Source organism: Sturnira hondurensis, unplaced genomic scaffold (genome assembly GCF_014824575.4).
Source record: "Sturnira hondurensis isolate 20B ecotype Veracruz unplaced genomic scaffold, ASM1482457v3 Scaffold0006437, whole genome shotgun sequence".
Classification (NCBI taxonomy): Eukaryota; Metazoa; Chordata; class Mammalia; order Chiroptera; family Phyllostomidae; genus Sturnira; species Sturnira hondurensis.
Window position 1 is genome coordinate 9912398 of NW_028079068.1, and position 21559 is coordinate 9933956.

The following is a 21559-nucleotide window of genomic DNA, read 5'->3' on the forward strand; positions in this document are numbered from 1 at the left end:
ATTTGCCCATGACCCACTCGGAAAGTTTCTTACCATCTGAAGGTACCAATGAGCTCAGCAGGTTTCTAGTAGATTACTTTGTTGGCCTGTTTCTTCATTAACCCTAACTTCTGTTGCATTGCTTGCATCTCACTCTCACTTTCATACACATCTGATATTAAAGAATTTGTCTTACCCACAGGGTTAACACTGCTTAGGAGGGACTCTGTCCATGTTTATGAACAGAATTAGTATAAGTACCTTATGTATCTTTTACTGAATCCAGTATAGGTAGATTTTAGGCTCCTAGACCTGAGACCTGAAAAATCTACAAGATACTTAATTGTGGATGAGTAAATATTTTAGTGAGTATATACTCAGATTATTACCGATTTTATCAGGCGCAAGGCTATTTTCACTGTAATAACATTTAAATGTGGACAGCACTAAGACAGTCTATAAACAGACTGATGGACTGAGAATTCATTTATATGTGTAATCTATCTAATACTACTGACTCAAAGAAGTAATACTTAATAATAGCTCAAATCTGCACTGAATATCCTGCTCCTCCCTCCCCCCCCAAAAAAGGATTTCAAAGCAAAAAGCTTCCCCTAAGATTGAAATCAGTCTTAGTACTGTGCAGAGTTCTGGAAAGAAGAGACAGGGAACTACCACCGAACACCGGGATTCATGCCTTAGCTCATTTAATCCTCACGACAACTCCATGAGGCAGGTCTGACTGTTGCATTTTACAGATAAGGGAATGGGCACAGAGAGGTTAAATAGCTACTCCAAAGCCTTACAGTCAATAAACGGTAGAACCGACAGTCTAACCAAGGCCTTTCCGGCCCCAGTGCCTGCGGCCCTGCAGCCTGGGGTCCAGGCAATGCGGCCCACAGGCCTTTTCTTCGCTTTCCCGTTCACCTCTATGTGAGGGAGACTGTTTCAGAGAGGGAATTACTGAGCCTTCCTAGCAACAATGGAAATAATGTCAGGGCACCAGTGTAGAAACAGAAACTGGGTATTGGAAGAACAGAGTATTTGGTATATATCTAAGTGGATTTTGTCAGATGTTCATTCCTTACAAATTTGAAAAACTAGAAATGCCTCTGAGAATGGACTCTGCTCACCATAGCTTTCCAGATGGCAAGAGAATTATATGATAGTTGGAGCTTAAGAACTGGCAATATGACTCAGAACAGGAACACTGGGAACCTCTTCCCAAGCTATCACAGATACTTGCATGTCTATAATGGCTTTAGTTAGTTTCTCCCAGGCCTATTAGCATTATCAAGTAAAACCCTGTTACCAACAGACAGGGGCTAGTTTGATTTCTTTTTAAGTAAAATAGATTTACCCCTGGTGGGTGTTGCTCAGTGGGTTGAGTGCCAACCTGAGAACCAAAGGGTTGCTGGTTCGATTCCCAGTCAGGGCACATGCCTGTGTTTCAGGCAAGGCCCCCAGTAGGGGGCACATTAGAAGCAACCACACACTGAGGTTTCTTTCTCTTTCTCCCTCCCTTCCTCTGTCTCCATAAATAAACAAATAAATAAATAAATAAATAAATCTTAAAAAAAAAAAAGGAATATAAACGTGCTTGTAATAGGGAGAGCAATGGCACCTCTGGGTTATAAAAGCTGAGTATGACGTGACGATAGATTTGGAGGTGCTACATGAATCATTTCCAGAAATAAGCAAAATCAAAATACTTAGAACCTCAATTCAACAACTCAAGTTCATCCCAAAGATAATTTAAAAAAAATTACCCATCAAGAATTGATTCACGGCAACAGTAGAGGTTGTCAAATTTCTGTTTGGTGACTGAGTCATTGACGTTCATGGCTGGAACACACAGCTTCCCTGCTTTGGATAGCTGGTACAGCCTGAGGGTGGGGGAAATCAAGAAGAACACAAAACAGTGAGATGCTGGATCTGCTGTCAATTTCATACCAAATTCCAGAAATATGTGGACTGAGAGGCATGAGAGCATGAGACATAACTAGTTTGTCCTATTAGGCATATATGGGGGGATAACGACTATCTAGCATCTGTATGTAGCGTAGAATAAAGATCTTAGTCAAAAAGCACGTGGGGAAAATCTCTCGCCCACCTCTAAATTTCAAGGACTAAAATGTGAAATTACTTATTAATTTTATTCATTTTTAATTATAAAAATTACCTTTAATTACTATTTTAATCCCAGTACTCTAATGCAACAACTTGAACTTTCAGTCTCAATTTTATAATCTCAATACACATACCTATAAATATGTATATCTATATATAGGACTTTTTTTTAATCAGGTCAACTAAAAATCAGAACCAGGTGTTTTATTCAAAATCCATCCCTTCCTAAGAGTCTGAAAGTACAGTGTTTTGCATATTCAAAAAGGTCACAGACTACTGCTGCGGTCCTGGTGGCTCACTCAGAATTTACTTCCCTAAAGCTCTTGTTTCATAATTTCCGTTCTTGCTGGGTGAATAACAGTAAACAGAAATGATTTCAGTTTTGCTCAGGGGATTATTGTTCATTTGAGAAAAAGAACCTTAGGTCCTCACTGTCTACGTAAGAATGAAGCGTCATCAGGGCCCAGGTTTCGTCTGTTTTGCCTCATCCCTGATCCCTAGCACAGTCCTTAGAGCTGCTCCTGTTTCACTGCAGAAGTTCAAGAAATCTCTGTTGCATAAGAGAATTCGTCCAAAAAAGGACAAGCAGTCACTGTATTACAATGGCTAGAAAATATGAGGACCACGTTTGTTCCCTGACCCGTCCCTGCCCTTACTGTATTAGATTTGTCACTTGTATTGTTATTCAAAACAACAGGTGTGCAGACTCAGATTTCATCACCTCAAAGTAGGTTCACTTTTTAACATAATTCATTCTACAAGGATGTGATTGCGAGAATGTCTGTCCTAGGCTGCATAAAACTAGGAATGCCAACATCAAATCTTACCTATGGACTCCAGTTACACTCTCCTCTACTATGCCCTTGATTTTCTTAAACATGTTGGGATACTTCTTATAAATCCAGTGAGTGAGATCCCCTCCATCATCTAAGATCTGCAATAATAAGCAACAATAATATTATTTATTTTTGCCAAAGGCTCAATGTTTCCAGTGCTTCTCTGGGTCTTGTATCACAATTTCCAATGATCAATTTACAGATATTTCAAATTCCCCACATGGTTATGCAAACTAACTCAGTATAATGACTATTTGGTCATTATACTGTCTTTTACTCATACTGAAGTAAAAGACAATGAGGGGTGAAAGACCAACTGTAATTCTCACAGCCAAATGACCTTTCCCCATGACACACCCAATTAAGCAAAACACACAGCAACACAATGAGCATTTTCTATGGGCTAATAACTTGAGTGGTTATCTAAACCACTAGTTCTTAAAAATACTACGGATATTCAGAAAGTCTAAATCTATCTGAGCACATTTTCTATTCATTAAAAGCTGGACTTTAAATATAGTCAGTCAAAGCTTAGATTAAATAAAGCCAGATAATTAAGTCTTCCTCCCAGAACAATGGCTCATAAAAACCTATCCATGAGTCCTTTACTTCTCCCCAGGTTCGGGCACTCTCCCACCCAAAACATCAGGCGGTGCTGTGGGGCTTTGCCCAGCACAACCTCACACTCTCTATGGCCAAAATTAAAAGTAACTAGGGAACTGTGCAGTATGTAAGTGTGCGCAGCATGCATCTGAACCGCTCATCACTCGTTCCGGTTGGGATTAAAGATAAACACAATGCTGTGCCCACTGGAGCTTTCACCAGCAGAAGAAAGTTTTTGAATTATAAATAAGCTAAAGAAAGATCAGCTTAGCATATGATTCAGCACCAGACTGGGGTACATCAGCCCTTCACCTAGCTGTCAGAAACGCTCAGCAGCACTTTCCAAATTGCTACACCCGCCCTCCTGGAAAGTCCCAGGGCACCGCATTGCCCTCTATTAGCGTGTCCCCATTGTGCCGTCCATCGGTTACCAACATTACTGCAAGTGCCAAAAATGCCCTCCTGGACCTCCGGGCACACGAAATCCCCACCCTCACGTCTATCACCTGCTGTCTTTTTTGCTTCTGCTCTTGATCTACAATTATTTTCTCTGACTCAACTAGCCCTTCTTTGAGAGCAGGGGGATTCAAGACAGAGCTCTCATTAAAATGCTATACTTATTCCATACTCTTAGGTTTGTGCTCTATTTTCTCCCAGTAAAAACCCTCGGAACAGTTGCCCTAAGAAACAGAAAGGATCCTGAGTCTCTCTCGCTTTCTGCACATATGAAATCCTTCATGGAGTTTGCCCTTGCGGCCTCTGATTTCCTAGCCACACAAAAGATCAGACAGAAAAGACTGAGCAACTGGAAACTCTTAAGACTCTGAAGTCCCACTATTCTCGTCTAGGAGTCTAACACAGGCAGGCAGGTGCTATCCCTAATACGTACTCAATGAATGTAGCTCATCGTTCTCACCATGTAACTCTACTGCAGAAAATTCTTGTCACCAGAAAATCTTCCCGAGGTTGGAAAGCAAGGGAAAGCACTAGATCTTGACAGGATCCGAAGGGGTATGGGTCCTGTTTTCTGGGGGTGACAACTGTTTTTATCTTCGTGCTACCCTCTTCGTTATCCTTTCCAGCTGTTTGTGCCGGCTCTACAGTCTCTAAAAGCTCTCTGAGAACAATCCCAAGTCCTCCCCATGCTCATGACTATAAAATTACTGTTATATTTCCAGTAGAAATCCCCTGGCCTATCTTCTTTAGTGCCTGTCAGTCAGACTCCCCCCTATTACTGTTTAACTTTGTTGGAATGAGCTGACTCATCTTGCAGCTGACTCCTCCCTCCCTTTCAGGACATGAAGGCTTTATAACCCAGTTTCCTTGAACCAGCACTTGGTGCGATGTGATGGGAATCAGAGAATCCAGAAAGCTAGGCTGCTTTCCTCTGCTGCGTACCAGGTGAGGCCTGCTCTGCAGTATCTAGCAGCAAGCAAGAGTTGGACTACAGCTTCACGGATTCATTTTTCAGTTGATTCCTTAATTTCTCTTCTCACTTTTCTCTGCAGAAATGTTTGTAAAGTAGGAGTGCCTCATACTTTGGGCAGCTTTCTTCTTCTCTTTGTGAATCTAATATGCTATCAGCCTTCACGAATAAAAACAAAGCAAAAATAAAAATACCTAATCTTTGCCTAGTTCTCTTAAGGTGGAGAATGAACAGAGAGAAGAAATTTGAACTTGGAAACCCTTCATGTTTACAATGAATTTAGCTTTGATTCTAGTGAGAGCTGGTACCACAGGAGGTGTGAGTGCGTGTGCACACGTGTTCCGATTCCTGTTGTTAGGGGATAGTAGTGAGAGGTGGTAGGGATGGTAGGTAACTCATCGGTCTTACTTTTTAATCAGCCACATGTAAATACAGAGCATTTTAATGTTGCTGGTGAATATGAATGATTCTAAGATAGGCACTAATCATTATGGAACGCTGAGGCCGTAAAGAGGTTCAACATTCTTGGGGTGCCTGAGCATATGCATCTAGTTCTGTTGGAAGCCCGGGTACATCATCAGATAGAAAAGGAGTCATTACCCGTCTTTCCTGTTGGGAAACCCTCTCCTAAGCCAGAGCCTCCCTTTCTGCCCCACACTCCCGGGCCCCTACGGAAGTGCATTCGCAGAAATCTAACCCACCATGTTCGGCTGCCAGCCCTCCACATTCACACATCTATCAATGCACCACCAAAAGTCATCTTCTGACTCTCCTTTCCAGGCAAAGACAGGAAATCCTGAGAAAAAAAGGAACAAAAAGGAACCATTAAAGCCCTTAAAAAGGGGCTGACTCTAAATTCTGGCAAGAAGATGCTGGTTCTCAGTAACAAACTCTCTCATTCTGCTGTACTCCTTGGGCTGACTTTGTTTGTGGACAAGTATTGTCCTCGGTCCCTTTACCTACTCTTTTGTTGCTGGTGGCCATTTTGCTGTTGTTAGACCAAAGAGGACAAACAAAAGTATGATGGATGTTAAACATATGGCTAAAGGAAAAAAGAAACTAGAAATAAGTACGTCTTGATCCAGCCCAACTGGAATTCTCACCACTTCCCAAACTACACTTCGATCTTCCTTGCTTTGATACTTTGGGTCATGCCATGCTCTGCCAGGCAAATCCTTACACTCTTCTCCATCTGTTAAAACGTTTATTACACCTCATGGCCCAGTGAAGAAGTGTTATGTTCCTAATGGAGCCAATTAACCCAGAAGTGAACTCTCGTGGACTCTGAACTTTTTTTTTAAGATTTTTTATTTATCTTTAGAGAGGAAGGGAAGGAGAGAAGGAGAGAAACATCAATGTATGGTTGCCTTTCGTGCGTCCCCTGCTGGGAGTTGGCCTGCAGGGAACCTGCCTGCAACCCAGGCATGTGCCCTGACTGGGAATCGAACCGCGATCCTGTGGTTCGCAGGCCCGAGCTCAATCCACTGAGCTACACCAGCCAGGGACTCTGAACTTTTTTAAACCCCTTGTTTGATTGCTGACTGTGGATTTGTGATCTGTTGTGGCATTTTCACCTATGTTCTTGTATTATTATTATTATTATTATCTACAAATGTATCTTTTCTCAAGAGCAATATAAGATTCTGAGGACAAAGACATGTCTCATCATCTCCTTAACTTCTAATATAGGAGGCATAATAAGTATTTGTTGGGAAAAAAAGACTGGATGTAAATTAATTGGGTTATATGTTTAATACATGTGTATTTTTATATACATTTTACACATTAATAAAAATTGTATAAATGATTGTAAAGGAAAGAACAAACGAACTGCTGAAAGTGTCAGCAAAAGGACAGACGAGCATGCACCGTGGAGCTCTCGCGGCACTTCCCGAGAGCTCTGAGGCGAGGGTCGGTGCTCGGATCGGTGTGTGCTGCCAGTGAGTGAAGAGAAAGAACGGACAAAGTCCAAATTTCTCTATTTTTTTGGTGCTTCTTCAGGAGTCTGTGACCACTGTGATGAAATATTAATCTTCCAGGTCAAATCCTGTTTACTGCTGAAGCAGAAACACCAAACGTTAAAATCAGGGTTCAGACTGCTAAGAACCAAAGAGGACCACAAAACTCAGCCACAGGCGTTTTCTCTTCCAATTCACATTACTTTAGACCGTGAGTAGTGTTCCCTGGTGCTCCAGCATTAGCAAGTCGAGGCAAAGCATTAACTAGTAAAGGATTATGAGACATAAGAAGATATTTGAGACTGTAAATATCTTCTGTATAGAACGAGAAAGATCAAAGAGTAGTTGGGAAATGGTGAGAATTTCAGTTTACCAGGTAACTAAGTAACGGAGTCACCTAGATCATATTTAACAAGAGAAGCCCAGAAAGAGCAAATACATCAAAAACAGGGATCCATTTCTACCAAGACAGCTCTTTTAATGTCAACCTTCCTTAAAGATTTATATGGAGACAACAGAACTTTTCAGAGACTTACTTTAGCCAAAGACACAGAGAACAAGCAAAGCTCTTACCACTTTCGGCTAAAGCAGCCGCCACTTCATTGAGAGTGGAGTAGATGTTGCAGGCGGCCCATCGGCACTGGGCACCCAGGGCACCCAGGGTTTCCATAAGCACCTGTATTTGAGAAAAAGCAGGAGATGAGCCAGCCTGAGCCAAACAATTGATCTAGGAGATTAAGTTTATATATTTGACAAAAGAAAGTACATCAGGAATAACTGGGGTCAAAGATATTCAAATTGTGCCTTACAGAAACTCTTTAGTATTTTGATAAGAGGGAAATGGTTGGGGGTAGGCATGGAGGAAGGTTCCAGCCGAGCTCTGTGAGTTTACCCATTTAACATATTGAGCCTCCCCATAAGATTTAATTAACCAAGGGTTTCAGAGCTAAAACATTTTTTAAAAACCACCAACTTATAGTTCTGTGTCTTCCTAGGACATAGAAAGCTACAAAAGAAGCTCACACCCAAACAAGAAAAAGCCAAGGCTCTGACTGGGTAGCTCTGCTGGTTCAAGTGTCATTTCAATACACCAAGGTTGCGGGTTCAATCCCAGGTCAGGGCACATACAATAATCAAGCAACGAATGCATAAATGAGTGGAACAACCAATCAATGTTTCTTTCTTTAAAATCAATAAATTAGCCCTGGATGGTATGGCTCAGTAGGGTGAGTGTCGGCCTGTGAACCAAAGGGTCACTGGTTTGACTCCCAGTTGGGGCACATGCCTGGGTCGTCGGCCAGGTCCTCAGTAGGAAGAGCACACAAGGGGCAACCACACACTGATGTTCCTCTCCCTCTCTTTCTCCCTCCCTTCCCCTCTCTCTGCAAATAAATAAATAAAGTTTTTTAAAAGAATAAAATCAACAAATTTTAAAAAGAAAAGGAAAAAAAGCCAGATGATCTACAAAACCATAACGTTTCTTGAGCTATCGAAGAGCTGCAGTCACAAAGCGATCCAGTGAGCTGAACTCCATAGAGTGACAGATCTCTTTAAGGAGAGAGGAAGTAGTTGTAGCTTTAGCAGAGGAGGGAGGGAGAGGTGGCTGCCATACATGCTGCGGATAAGAAAAAAAGTAGCTGTATCTGTAATAATGAATTATTACAGTTGTAAACTAGTGTGGAAAAGTGTGTCAGTTTGGAATTCCTAGCAGCTCCAGGCACAAAGAGATTTCACGCTCACATCAAACCCTTTTCTAGGGGCGTCCACCCAGGGCTCACAGGGAAGACTGGGGGCAGGGAGCTCATTGGCTGTGCTCAAAGACAGGCATGACACCTGGGCACTCCCCCACAATCTTCTCTCATAGCAGCAAAAGCTTTAAGCTGTAGGAAGAGGAGCAGGAATTATGCCTGCCACCAGGGATCAAGAGAATACTCTGCTCCTAGGGGAGTAGCAGGAAAGTTTCTTGGGTCCAGACCCTGAACTGATACAAAGTAAAGATCTGCTACCACGCCGGGAGGGGTAGGAAAAAAAATCTACTGCTCAAGACCTACCACAGATACAAGGCAAAATATGGCTGCCTAAGACTGAGGCTGGATCAAGAGATCCAAGAACCCTCCTTGCTAACTCTCCATTAGCCTCGCTCCAGGAAACAAAGTCTATTGCTGCAGGTGGTGCATGCACTTGAAGAGAGCCCCCCCCAGCTCTGTCCGCTCCCCCCACGGCAAGCATGTGCAGAAGCAGCTGAAAGCTGAGAGTGAAGCCAAAAACACTGAGGAGAGCCCTGTGGTAACCTCAAAGCATAAGGTTGCAGCAGCCCACTGTTGGAGGAATTAGAAGCCTAAAATGCAGAACAGAACGAAATCCAGCCCAAGTCATGACCGTAACAGAAACTAATATACTACTGTTCAATATAAAACCTTAAAATAAACAAATGAGTGGGGAAAAAAACCCCAAACAACTGTCAACAAATAAAGTATCCAAGAGAATTAGACTCAGTGACAGGCTAGATGTTTAATTAGGATTTTAACTATGATTATTATGTTTATGTTAAAGGGTCTAGTGAAAAAAGATGGACAATATCCATGAATAGATAGGGATTTTCAGCAGAGAGTGGAAATGATAAAAACAAGCCAAATAGAAATGTCAGGAAAAAAATTTCTTTAAAGTTTCAGAGACTCAGAATTTCTTTCATCAGGTTTATCATCAGACTAGGCATCACCAAACTGAAATATAGAAAGAAAAAAGAGTGGGGGTAAAAATCAGAAGACAGCTTCCAAGATCTAAGGGATATTATCAAATGGTCTAACATGCATGTAATTGGATCCATAGAAGAAGAAGAAAATGGCAAAATATACACATATTAAGAGTTAATGGGCAATTATTTTCTGAAATTAATGGAGGATCCATGGACAATGACATCCTAATAGCAAAGATCACCCTGGTGTACAGACCCACTAAAACACCAGGGCCTCTCGTAGAAATGGGGGATTCCAGGACTGAGGCAGAGCACACACAAGGTGAGCTTAGATCATCTGGTACCCAAAGCAAGGAGTGCTCGGGGAGTGAAAGGGATAGACAGGCCAGAAGACAAGCCACAGAAGCCAGACTGACGGGGCTCCCCCTTGGCCAAAACTGGAACAATATGAGGATCACATTGTAGTAAGTAATGATAGCAATGGATTATAACCTATGAAATAAAACAGGAAACAATGATTCCATACACATAAACAAATGAGTGAAGAAATTGAAAGTTTAATGAAAAATTGGATATTTACACAGTTTCATATTACTACCTCACAAAACACTTACTAATTATAAAGGGAGATAAATACCTTTTACAACGGAAAAGTCTGCCAGACACTCCTTGGAGGAATCAGGGATCAAAATGAACATCACAGGACAACACTGGAATCATGTGTCATCTGACAAGATTAAGTTTTTAAAGATGCAGCATCACTTCCTACCAAAGATTCATAGCCTGAGTCTAACAATGAGGAGGCATCAGAAATGTCCAAGTTGAGGATATTTTACAGAATAATTTGTCTATAATCTTCCAATGTGTCAAGGTCATGAAAGTCAAAGACTATAGACTGCTTTGCATTAAAAGAGATGGAAGAGAGATGACAAATGAGACCCAGAGCTATGAACTGAATCCTTTTGTTATAAAAAATATCATTGGGACAACTAGTGAAACTCAAATGGAGTCTGAGAATTAGATGGTAACAATGAATGGATGTTAATTTCCCGCCTTTCAGTGGCTGTACGGGTCGTAGGGCAGGATGAACACCTCGTAAAATGCGAACCACGTGTGTATTTGCGGGGTGAGCATAAGGTTGGCAACTTTCACATGGTTAAGAAAAAAGTTATTCACAGCATACTTGTAACTTTTCTATAAATCTATGTTTGTTTCAAATTTAAAAATATTTTTAAAAACTAATCTACTGATTTGATCCTGACTTATTTTATTTCAATATCTAAGATGCAGGTAGGATCTTTAAGAGGGTAGTATATCGCCCTAATGCTTTAAGAGCTAATTTTAACAATGAGAAAGCTTTGGTTAAAAAGCTCATTTTAAAATTTCCTCACAGTGGTTGACTCTGAGTATTGCTAATTTTCACTTTTAAAAGTTTGTATGTAGTGTATTTCTATACTAAATAAGAATTCTAATGAAAGATTATGCTGTAATTCAAAAAACAAAACTTGCAGGCAATTCTACTAATGTAGGCTAACCTCTCACATAATTTGTCCAAGGTGATGCAGTAAGTGAATAGCAGAACTACTCATATTTCTAAATTTCTAGTCTATGCTACCTTTCAATATCTGATTCCATTTTTTATCTTGTTTTAGTTTTCACCTTAAAGAATTTCTGAATTCCTACAACTAGGAATTCTGAATTTGTCAAATAAAAAAAATGATACACAAACTTAACTGCAAGGCAATATAAATGAACTATAAAAGTCACTGGGGGCAAGAATATAAAAACAGTTCAAAGAACTCTGAGTCAACACTGCTGGCTATTGGAGTTCAAGCAGGAGTGAAGGCAGCTAGGAGTAAGAGGAGGACAGAGCTTAGAACCCGACTTTGGATCATTACCATTTAGAAGTAGCTGGGAAATCTGGTTAGAAGGAACTATGAAACACACCTAAAAATGTAAGTAGATCCAAGTCTATTAGAGACACGGATGGGAAACCGTTAACTATAATAGTTCTATCTGCAGCATGGGATTACAGGAGACTTTGTCTTTCTACAGTACAGACTGTGGTGATGTTTGAGTACTGTAAAATGAACACGACAGCTTTTGTACTCAAAGAAATAAAATAAAGATTAAAAGTGAAACAAAGCAGCCCTGGCTGGTGTAGCTCAGTGGATTGAGCAAGGGCCTGCGAACCACATAATAGTGGTTCAATTCCCAGTCAGGGCACATGCCTGGGTTGCAGACCAGTTCCCGGCAGGGGACTCACAAGAGGCAAGCATACATTGATATTTCTCTCCTTCTCTCCTTCCCTTCCCCTCTAAGGATAAATACATAAAATCTTTAAAAAAAATGAAACAAAGCAAAATTCCTTTGTAATTAATTTTTTAAAGGAGAAAGAAAAAAAACGTGGGGAGGGTACATTAAAATAATGTTAAAATTGGTAAACTAGTTTTGCTCGCTCTGATTTTGATTACTCCAGGAAAAAGAAGAAAGGAACCTGCCCTGACTGGTGTAGCTCAATGGATTGAGCGCAGGCTGTGAACCAAAGGGTCGCCGGTTTGATTCCCAGTCAGGGCACATGCCTGGGTTGCAGGCCAGGTCCCCAGTGGAGGCCATGTGAGAGGCAACCACACATTAATGTTTCTCTCCCTCTCTTTCTCCTTCCCTTCCCCTCTCTTTAAAATAAAAAAAGAAATAAAATATTCTAAAAAAGGAACCTGAGATATAATTTAGCAACACGAGACAGCAGAGAGGCCCTTACTATTTTAAGTCTCACAGCCCTGCCTGGGGAAGCCCCAAAAAGGTTTCAAGAGTATTTCTGCCTCGATTCATTAGTCTGTAGCTCCAAAAAGAGACAGCTTTTCAATTTATCATATTAATTTTGGGCTGCCAAAGGTATTCTTTTCCTCAGAGAACATGTAACCCAGAAAAGTCTCATAAAGAAGATGCTAAGAGCACCTGTCTGTGCCTTGAGGAATCTCTGCTGTTTTTAATAAGGAACATGGCCTCGTAAGTGTTGTGCTTCAGGAGACAATCTTTTGAAAGCTCATCTAGTCATAAAAATGACCTGGATCTTACAAATCCTATAAAAGATTTCAGACCGTTTCTCAATACTCCAATTTCCCGTAGTGGTCTCATTATTGTTGGCAACCCAGCATCCATCACATCTTGGATGGTGACTCGAAGTCAGTGGTTCTCAACAGAGGAACTCTGGAGAGCCGGGGGGCATCTCTGGTTGTCACGATATTGAGAGGGAGCGCTACAGGCATTTAATGGGAGGGCCGACTTGAAAGTACAGGACAGTCTTTTACAACTGGGAACTATGCCACATCTGATAAAATTTGCCAGCGTTCCAATGAAAAGTTCGTATGAGTGAGAAACCTATTTATAATTATCTATGTTTAGAACCTTATTCTACTTTACACATTTACAAAAAGTGTTTTGTAGTTTTTCCAAGAATGCAACAACTGTGTGTAAATGAAGAGAAAACTCGTATTTTTTATTATTCAGAAATCTACAAAAAGTTGGTAATAACTTCAAAAAAATCATTATCATTTGGCAATAGTATTGTGATACTCCAGAACCAGTAACAGCCTTGTCTATCTACATTTATAGCACTTTGATCCAAATAGTGCTGTAAGTACAAATATCTCACTATTCTATTTTACCTGTCCCAAACATTTATATATTGAAATACACATTATATTATGAATTATTTACCTTTTATTCTTCCTTCATATTTCAGTTAAAATTTTATTAATTTAAAAAAATTTATGTAGCTGTCTAGGTATATAGATATCTATGTATCTGTAGATATATCTGAATTTCATTTCAAGATAATACAAGGGCATGCAAAATATTTTTTTTTAAATATTTTATTTTATTTATCTTTAGAGGGGAAGGGAAGGAGAGAGGAAGGAAACATCAATGTATGGTTGCTTCTGGTGCATCCCCTGCAGGGAACTGACCCCTGCTGGAAACTGACCTGCAACCCAAGCATGTGCCCTGACTGGGAATCGAACCGCGATCGTCTGGTTCGCAGGCCTGTGCTCAATCCACTGAGCTACACCAGCCAGGGCGCAAAATATTTTTTTATAACAAGGTGACACTGCCTCTGAGGGGGGTGCGAATCNGATTTCAGACCGTTTCTCAATACTCCAATTTCCCGTAGTGGTCTCATTATTGTTGGCAACCCAGCATCCATCACATCTTGGATGGTGACTCGAAGTCAGTGGTTCTCAACAGAGGAACTCTGGAGAGCCGGGGGGCATCTCTGGTTGTCACGATATTGGGAGGGAGCGCTAGAGGCATTTAATGGGAGGGCCGACTTGAAAGTACAGGACAGTCTTTTACAACTGGGAACTATGCCACATCTGATAAAATTTGCCAGCGTTCCAATGAAAAGTTCGTATGAGTGAGAAACCTATTTATAATTATCTATGTTTAGAACCTTATTCTACTTTACACATTTACAAAAAGTGTTTTGTAGTTTTTCCAAGAATGCAACAACTGTGTGTAAACGAAGAGAAAACTCGTATTTTTTATTATTCAGAAATCTACAAAAAGTTGGTAATAACTTCAAAAAAATCATATCATTTGGCAATAGTATTGTGATACTCTAGAACCAGTAACAGCCTTGTCTATCTACATTTGTAGCACTTTGATCCAAATAGTGCTGTAAGTACAAATATCTCACTATTCTATTTTACCTGTCCCAAACATTTATATATTAAAATACACATTATATTATGAATTATTTACCTTTTCTTCTTCCTTCATATTTCAGTTAAAATTTTGTTAATTTTAAAAAATTTATGTAGCTGTCTAGGTATATAGATATCTATGTATCTGTAGATATATCTGAATTTCATTTCAAGATACTACAAGGGCATGCAAAATGTTTTTTTATAACAAGGTGACACTGCCTCTGAGGGGGGTGTGAATCCCTGGTCTAGACGCTAAACCAATCACGGTAACCCCAGTCCTAGGACGGGTGGGCAGGGGCGTGTGATCCAGCTCTGCTCGGTGACACAGGATGGAATACCCTGGAGGACTCCCGGGAAAGGTTTCCTTGTTCTTGGCAGAGAGGGAGAAACGGTGCTTCTCCCTCTTCACGCCCCTTTGTGATGGCCTGAAGAGCTATAGCTGTCTTGCTAACCACAGCCTGAGGATGTTTCCCCGCCCCTGCATCTGAAGTCTGCCTGACTGCTGGCCTTCAGGTTTCCTCTTACTTGCAGCTTAAATTGGCCTAACACAGACTTACCTTGTAGAAATGATGCTGGAAGGGAAGATAAGGGGAAGCGGTGTAGGACGGTGAAGAAAGTGGAAGCGTGAAAGTCAGATATATTGAAGTTTAAACCTTGATTCTGTGATTTACTAGCTATATTACCTTGGATAAATTACTTAAACTCTGAGCCTCAACTTCCTCATTTATAAATTGGAACTAGGGCTACCTGCTTTACAAGACCATTATGAGGATTAATGAAGTAATACTCGTTGAGCTTTTAACCTAGTGCATGGCAAGCTGCAAGCACTCAGTAGCTGGGGCTATTCTTAACTATTATGCTGCAGAGAAAGGAAAAAGACTCACAGCAGTCTGAGCAGTGATGTGTGTGCAGCCCACAATTTTGGCTCCAGCCAAAGGTTTTTCTCCTTGAGCTCTCTTCCTCAAAGCCATCAGTGCCGGCATTTCTGAAAAGGCCCAATACATACACAGCATATTAGAGAGGAGGGAATGAGAAAGAAAGAATAAAGGGAGAAACTTATTCTCTTAAGGTAAGATCCTTCCCCTGATGAGGTTCCCTGCTAGATTAGGTTTCTCAAGGGATTAACAATAAACCTGAGTTTTCTTTTACAAGGGGCTTCCGGAGGCACAGGCTCCAGTGTTCTGATTCCCTAGACCCCAGTCCTCTTTATCTAAATCTCCCCCTCTCCCCTTTTCCTGGTATAGGGGTTCCTTCCAGACCTGCCAGAATCCACGCCCTCCCCACAGCGTTTCTTGAGCTCAGATCATTTTTTATAGATAGCCTGCCACATCACACTGAAATTTCACAGCCTACCAGGTCCCAGGACATGAAAGGCTATTCACATGGACAAAAGGACACAGGCAGTTCCAGAGGAAAGGGGCTTGCTTCCTTTACCTTGTTCAGCAATTTCAATTTCTCTTCGCCCAAACTCTGCCTGTTTGATGTTCTTGACACAGAAGTCACTGCTTCCCTTGGAGTTCTTTTGCTGCTTGTCCCTGGGAGATGTCTCATCATCGGAGCTATCTGTGTAGGAAGCCGCTGGAAAGACAGAATAAAAAACCCTCAGGAGGAACCTGCCTGGTGTAGCTCAGTGGATGGAGCGCGGGCCTGCGAACCACACGATTGCGGTTCGATTCCCAGTCAGGGCACATGCCTGGGTTGCAGGCCAGTTCCCAGCAGGCGACGCATGAGAGGCAACCATACATTTATATTTCTCTCCTTCTCTCTTTCCCTTCCCCTCTAAAGATAAATAAATAAAAATTTTTAAAAAACCCTCAGGAGGAAAACGGCCTTGAAAACTCCAAGCCAGGGAGTGAACTGAGGATGATTCTGATCCTCCAGCACCGCGCCCATTCCCACATCTGGTAAGCACCCCCATCTTCCTGCCGTGTGGAATGCGCACCTTTTTGCCCAAATTTTTGAGGGAAAAATATGGATGCGCAATATACACGGGTAGTACCTGAAATACCTTGTATCTTTTCTTGTGTTTTGTAATTACTGGTTACATAAAATTTCTTGTACCACATATGTTCAAAAATGAATGCTAAAATTCCTTTATAATATAAAGAACAAGCATCTAAATATAAATAAATTAAAAATTGAATTTAAGAAGTAAAACAAAAGATCCCCCCCCACCAAAAGTTTGGGCCAAAAAAGTGGGTGTGCATTATTACATGGCAGAATGCGGTACGTGGCACTGTGGAGGTGTCCCAATGTCTCCTGTGGAAAGTGCTACCCAGAGGTCAGAGAGAGGAAGCTGAGAGGGGCTGTCTAAGACGTTCGTCCTAGAGAGCATTAACTTGGAATCTAGGGCTGGCTTTATTTTCAGAGGTCCTTGAATATGCAAAAAGAGAGAGATCACACCATGGTAGCAACAGGTTAAAGTTCTAAATGCAAGATCAGTTATGAACCCAGGGGATTCTGGGACCCTAGCTAACCCTGCTCTGTCTGCTGCTCAAATGCCTGATGGAAGTTGTGTTTTAGTACAATCGCTGATTAGATAAGATCTAGAAAACAAGGAACTCATGGGAAAGTAATTAAGAACCACACAGAAAGTGTTTGTCGGACATAACAGAGCTTTCTTCTTTAAGACAGGCCCTGATGAGGCTCAACTGTGCCTGCAGACCAATTAGACTCTGAAGCACCAATGAAGGACTCAGTGTGCTCTCCCTTCTTTCTGGTCTGGTGGCCCGGCATTGGGCAGTTTAGACTCTCAAAAGAAGTGGTAAACCCTTGTTTGCTCTAATAAAATGCCAATGATAAATCCCTTTAGCAACAGACACCAGGAGGTGAAAGGTGGAGGACTTCTGATTGTGGCTAGTGGGCGGCAGCCGCTGCTGCTATCCCCACGCTCAGCGGAGGTCTGTCTAGTCTCCGTTTAATTCTGTAGTTGCTGATCATTTGCTGGGTGACTTGAATCAGTTTCCTCCTTGATTTATATTTAAGTTTCTGTGGATGGTTTCTTCCTACATAGTTGGCAAGGTTTTGGGAGAGGAAGCTTGGGAAACACAAAGTACTATCTACAAAGCACGATGTATTTCCCAAGGAGACAAGTACTTCCATCACTTTTAAGGAGAGACAGCTGCTAACATCTCAGCGCTCCTAAGGTCTCTAATATGCTGATCTACTTATATCCAGAAAATTAAGAGATTTCTGGGGTTTCTTAGCCAAGGGTCTATCTCCGGGAGGGCTGTAAGGGGCAAGTCTGACCTTGCCCGCTTAATCAGGCATGGCACTACAAAACGCTGGGCCGGCAGGGGCCTCGGCGTCCCTCTAAGAAGCTGGAAAACAGCCACAGGGCGAAGTCTGAACACCAGGCAACAAGAATGAACTTGGGTCACCCGGGGAGGTGAGGGAATTAATAAAATCCCTAAAGATTAGCTCTTGAAAGGAACTAATCTGTACAAAAAGTTTGTGGTTCTCCCTCCTAGGGTGAGAGCTCAAAGTACCTTTAGCCACAGAACCCAGAAACAGCTTCCCGGGCAGTCCTGTGTTTCACCGTAACCAACACTCCGAAACAGCTGAGGAGCAAGAGGCTGAGGAAACCATGCTCCTACCACCTGAGAGAAAAAACAACGGCCTGACACAGATTTTTAGGCTAACTGCTTTTGAAGAAAGTGTTTACATTCAGAACACCCAGAAATTTCAAACCCTTTCCCATAGTCATGGTGATTTTTGTGTTCCCCACTGGCCATCTAAATACATTGGTTTTGTGTTCTGGAGTCCGACAGGCTTTGACTGAAGTCCCAGTTTCTGTTTCAGGGTGAATAAAATGGAGGTGATAACCTATTTATCACCTATTTTAATAGGGTTGTTGATTCATTCATGCATTCAGTCATTCACACATTCAAATTCACACAAAAGTTCACCAAATTTTCATTGCGCATCTGCTACAGGCCAGACACTCTCCGAGAGCCAGAGATGCAGGGCGGATGTAGTCTGTCTTCACCTTCGGGGAGTTTTCAGTCTAGTCAGTGAGTCAGACGCAAAATTACCAATTACAAAATTGATCATTTAGAGCTTTTCTTTCCTTATGGTTGTAACAGGTATGATGGAGAAGACTGTATAATAGGCAGACACGACAAAGTCAAGTTGTTAAGATTAAATAAGATAATGTAAGTAAAGTGTTTAGTTCAGTGCTTGGTATAAAGCAGTTAGTAAATGATACCTGATATTATTAATGGCTTTTGCATAGTTAAAAAAAATTCAGAACACCTCACGAATTCGCAGGCCACCCTCGGGCAGGGGCCCTGCTAATCTTCTCCGTGTCGTTCCAGTTTCGGCGTGTGTGCCGCTGAAGTGAGCACTGCACACATTTTTAATTCAATACCGGACATGACATCTTTAAGGGTCCTTACTCAGCTTCAGCATTCCATTCCAGTGGCTATTGCCTGGTTGTCCATCATCCCGGGAAAGGAATGACGTACATACAATATTATTTAGCAGTTTCTTTTCTCTACCTCGGTCATTTATTAATCTGGCAAAGCTGCAGGAGGCCGACCGGCAGTGACTAAAAAGGCTGAGGGTGGAGGCCTGACTCCATCCAGACCGACTCTCCGCTCCCACACCTCTTTCGGCGTCTAAGGGTAAGTCAAGGGAAAACAAACCAACAAACAATGAAAAAACCCCCCAAATTTTTCCAATTTTTGGCTTGTGTTTTCTCCCAAGTCAAAGAAAAAATTACTTATACCACGTTCCTGTTCTAAAATAGAAAAAAAAAACCCACAGTATTTTATTTTCTTAACAGTAGTCAACTTATTATAGTTAGTTCAACCAATGTGTTTTTTACTTGAGCCAAAATGAATCTGTTGTTCAAAGCACTTTTTATATAGATATGCTATCAGGTAAGAGCCAAAATATTAGTTGTCTAGATTGTAAAAATATGTGAATGCAAAGTGCCTGACAGACCCAGACTGAGAGTGTTATTTCTGCAAATACAGTGAAAAGATTATTTCTGAACTACTCTGTCATTTATTTTTTGAATCCATGCTCACTTCTGCCACTATATTTAAAGTAGCATATTCATGAAAACAGTTGAGATGTCATTAAACATTTTTCCTAGGAAAATGTAGAGAAACCCAACACATATGTACACATATGCTTGAAAGTGTCTATAAGTGCGTGGGTTTTTTTCCAGATTTTATTTATTTACTTGTAGAGAGAGGGAGAGATTTGTATTTGAAGGGACAGAGAAACAGAAAGAGAGACACATAAATATGCAAGAGATACATTTATTGCTTGTCTGTTGCATGCCCCCAGCTGGGGACCTGGTCCGCAGCCCACGCCTGTGCCCAGACTTCAATTGAACCGGCAACCTTTTGGTTCACAGGCTGGCACTGAGTCCACTAAGCCACACCAGCCAGGACACAAGTGTTTGTTCTTATCAGCACACTCTGAAGCCCAGAGTCGTAACTTCATGAAAAATTAATGATGGACAACCCAGACAATAACCACTGAAGTACAGGCCTGAGACCTTAACTCCTGTTTCACTTCTAATTAGTTAAGTGACCAATTTTCAATTTACCCAACTGTAAATTAAGGAGTATGACAGAGCCACTCTCTCCCTTTCCTCACTATCACCCGAAACATCTTATGAATAAACAAGATACTACCAAAAAAGGTTCAACTTCTAGGTAGAAAAGTAACCTAATGTTACCACAAAATGTTGTCTTGTTTCATGAAATTCCAAAATCAAAACATGATTTGATGAATCACTGATCTACAACCTACCCCACAGAACATGCGCACGTATGTTCTACGGCTCAAGCCTGATGAAGCCGTACCTCCCAGCAGCTGTGATGCTGTGAGTTATTTGCTAGGAGAAGCAGCAGTCAGACTCCTGGCTGAACGAATCCTACCAGACTGTTGTAAGTCAGGCAATTCCTCTTGGGCCCAATCTATTCATTTGGCAACGAGAATAACAGTAGGGGCCAGTGTGTCAAAGTGCAGCAGATTTCACTGATAAATTAACACTCTAGGAACATGTAAAAAGCTATGTGAGCAACCAAGATACAAACAAAATTTTATTTGGAAAACTGTGAAAATACTTCAACCAATTATGACCTCAGAAACTTCAGTCTTCCTTCCTTATCCTTAAATAATTAACTGACTACAAAGACAGCTATTTCAAAAATGTATTACTAAGAATGATCCGACTTTGAATAAAAGTCTTCTGTTCATTTTTTATGAGGTTGTTTTCAAAAACTTATATTTTATAAAATAATTTTAGACATTCATGCAGCCTTTTTCAACCTAGGTTTACCAGCATTAAGCTCTAATGCCTTGAAGCATCCTCGGAATATATGAATTAACTTCTCTCCTCTGCATCTCCAAGGGCACTGGTATGGCCCATCCTTTGGAGAACTAAGAAAATAGGCTCCCAAATCCTTTTCTGTGATTCAGACGAGGAAACCTGGCTGTTGAGAAAGGCTGGCAGAAGTTTCTAAAAGAAAACATTTTGTAATGTCATATACCTTCTTTTTTCTGTTTACATGCACAGGGTGTGTCAGAGACCTCAACAAGGGTATGAAGTATAGGAAGAAAGTCTCTAGACACCTTTCACCATTATTTATTTACAGGGTACCTCTTACATGTCAAATAAAGTTCCAAGTGCTGGAGACAGCAATACAAAACTGGCAAAAATCTCTGTTCTCATGGGTCTCAAGGTCAAGACAGGAAAGAAAAGATAACAATAAATTAGTAAAAATATGTTATATGATAATAAGTGCTATGGAGAAAAATGTGGTGGTGAGCGTTGGGTGGGGGTGTTTGTACAATGTTAAAAGAGCAGCCAGGACAGGCCTCTTTCGAGAGGTGATCATTGGTTAAGAGCTGGAGGCAAATGCCCGGCTAGGGTACCTTAGAGCATTCCACATGCAGGGAATAGCAAGTGCAAAAGTCTTAAAGCAGGAGAGTTTCAAAACAGCAGTAACAGTGAGGAGGCCAGTATGACTACAGTGAAATGAATACCTCGGAGAGGCAGGGGGCTGGGGAAAGTAGAGACATGATTAGAAATGTAACAGGAGGCTGGATGGTATAGGGCCTTTATACCACAAAGGCCATTGTAAGAATTTTATCCTTTACTCAGAGGGATTGGAAAGCCATGGGAGGGTTTCGAGCTACGTGATATGACCTGGCCTGACTTATTTTAAAAGAATAAGTCTTGCTATAGTGTTGTGAACAGGCTG

General features: G+C 41.2%; 1 protein-coding gene and 1 non-coding gene across 5 annotated transcripts in view; both read right to left on the reverse strand.

Annotated features, from left to right (window-relative positions):
• The window catches only part of AHCYL2 (adenosylhomocysteinase like 2), a 156758-nt gene that overhangs the window by 22211 nt on the left and 112988 nt on the right, over positions 1 to 21559 (reverse strand). For all 4 annotated transcript variants that reach the window (XM_037049220.1, XM_037049219.1, XM_037049221.1 and 1 more), the window contains exons 3-8: positions 15768 to 15911; positions 15218 to 15318; positions 7506 to 7608; positions 5676 to 5770; positions 2937 to 3043; positions 1749 to 1865 (exon numbers count right to left, since the gene is read on the reverse strand). In XM_037049220.1, coding sequence (XP_036905115.1) covers positions 1749 to 1865; positions 2937 to 3043; positions 5676 to 5770; positions 7506 to 7608; positions 15218 to 15318; positions 15768 to 15911 — 667 coding nt within the window. The remainder of the gene's footprint in view (positions 1 to 1748; positions 1866 to 2936; positions 3044 to 5675; positions 5771 to 7505; positions 7609 to 15217; positions 15319 to 15767; positions 15912 to 21559) is intronic.
• LOC118989257 (U6 spliceosomal RNA) lies at positions 18573 to 18679 on the reverse strand. The gene has a single exon (XR_005066975.1). It is a non-coding gene; the product is annotated as a U6 spliceosomal RNA (small nuclear RNA).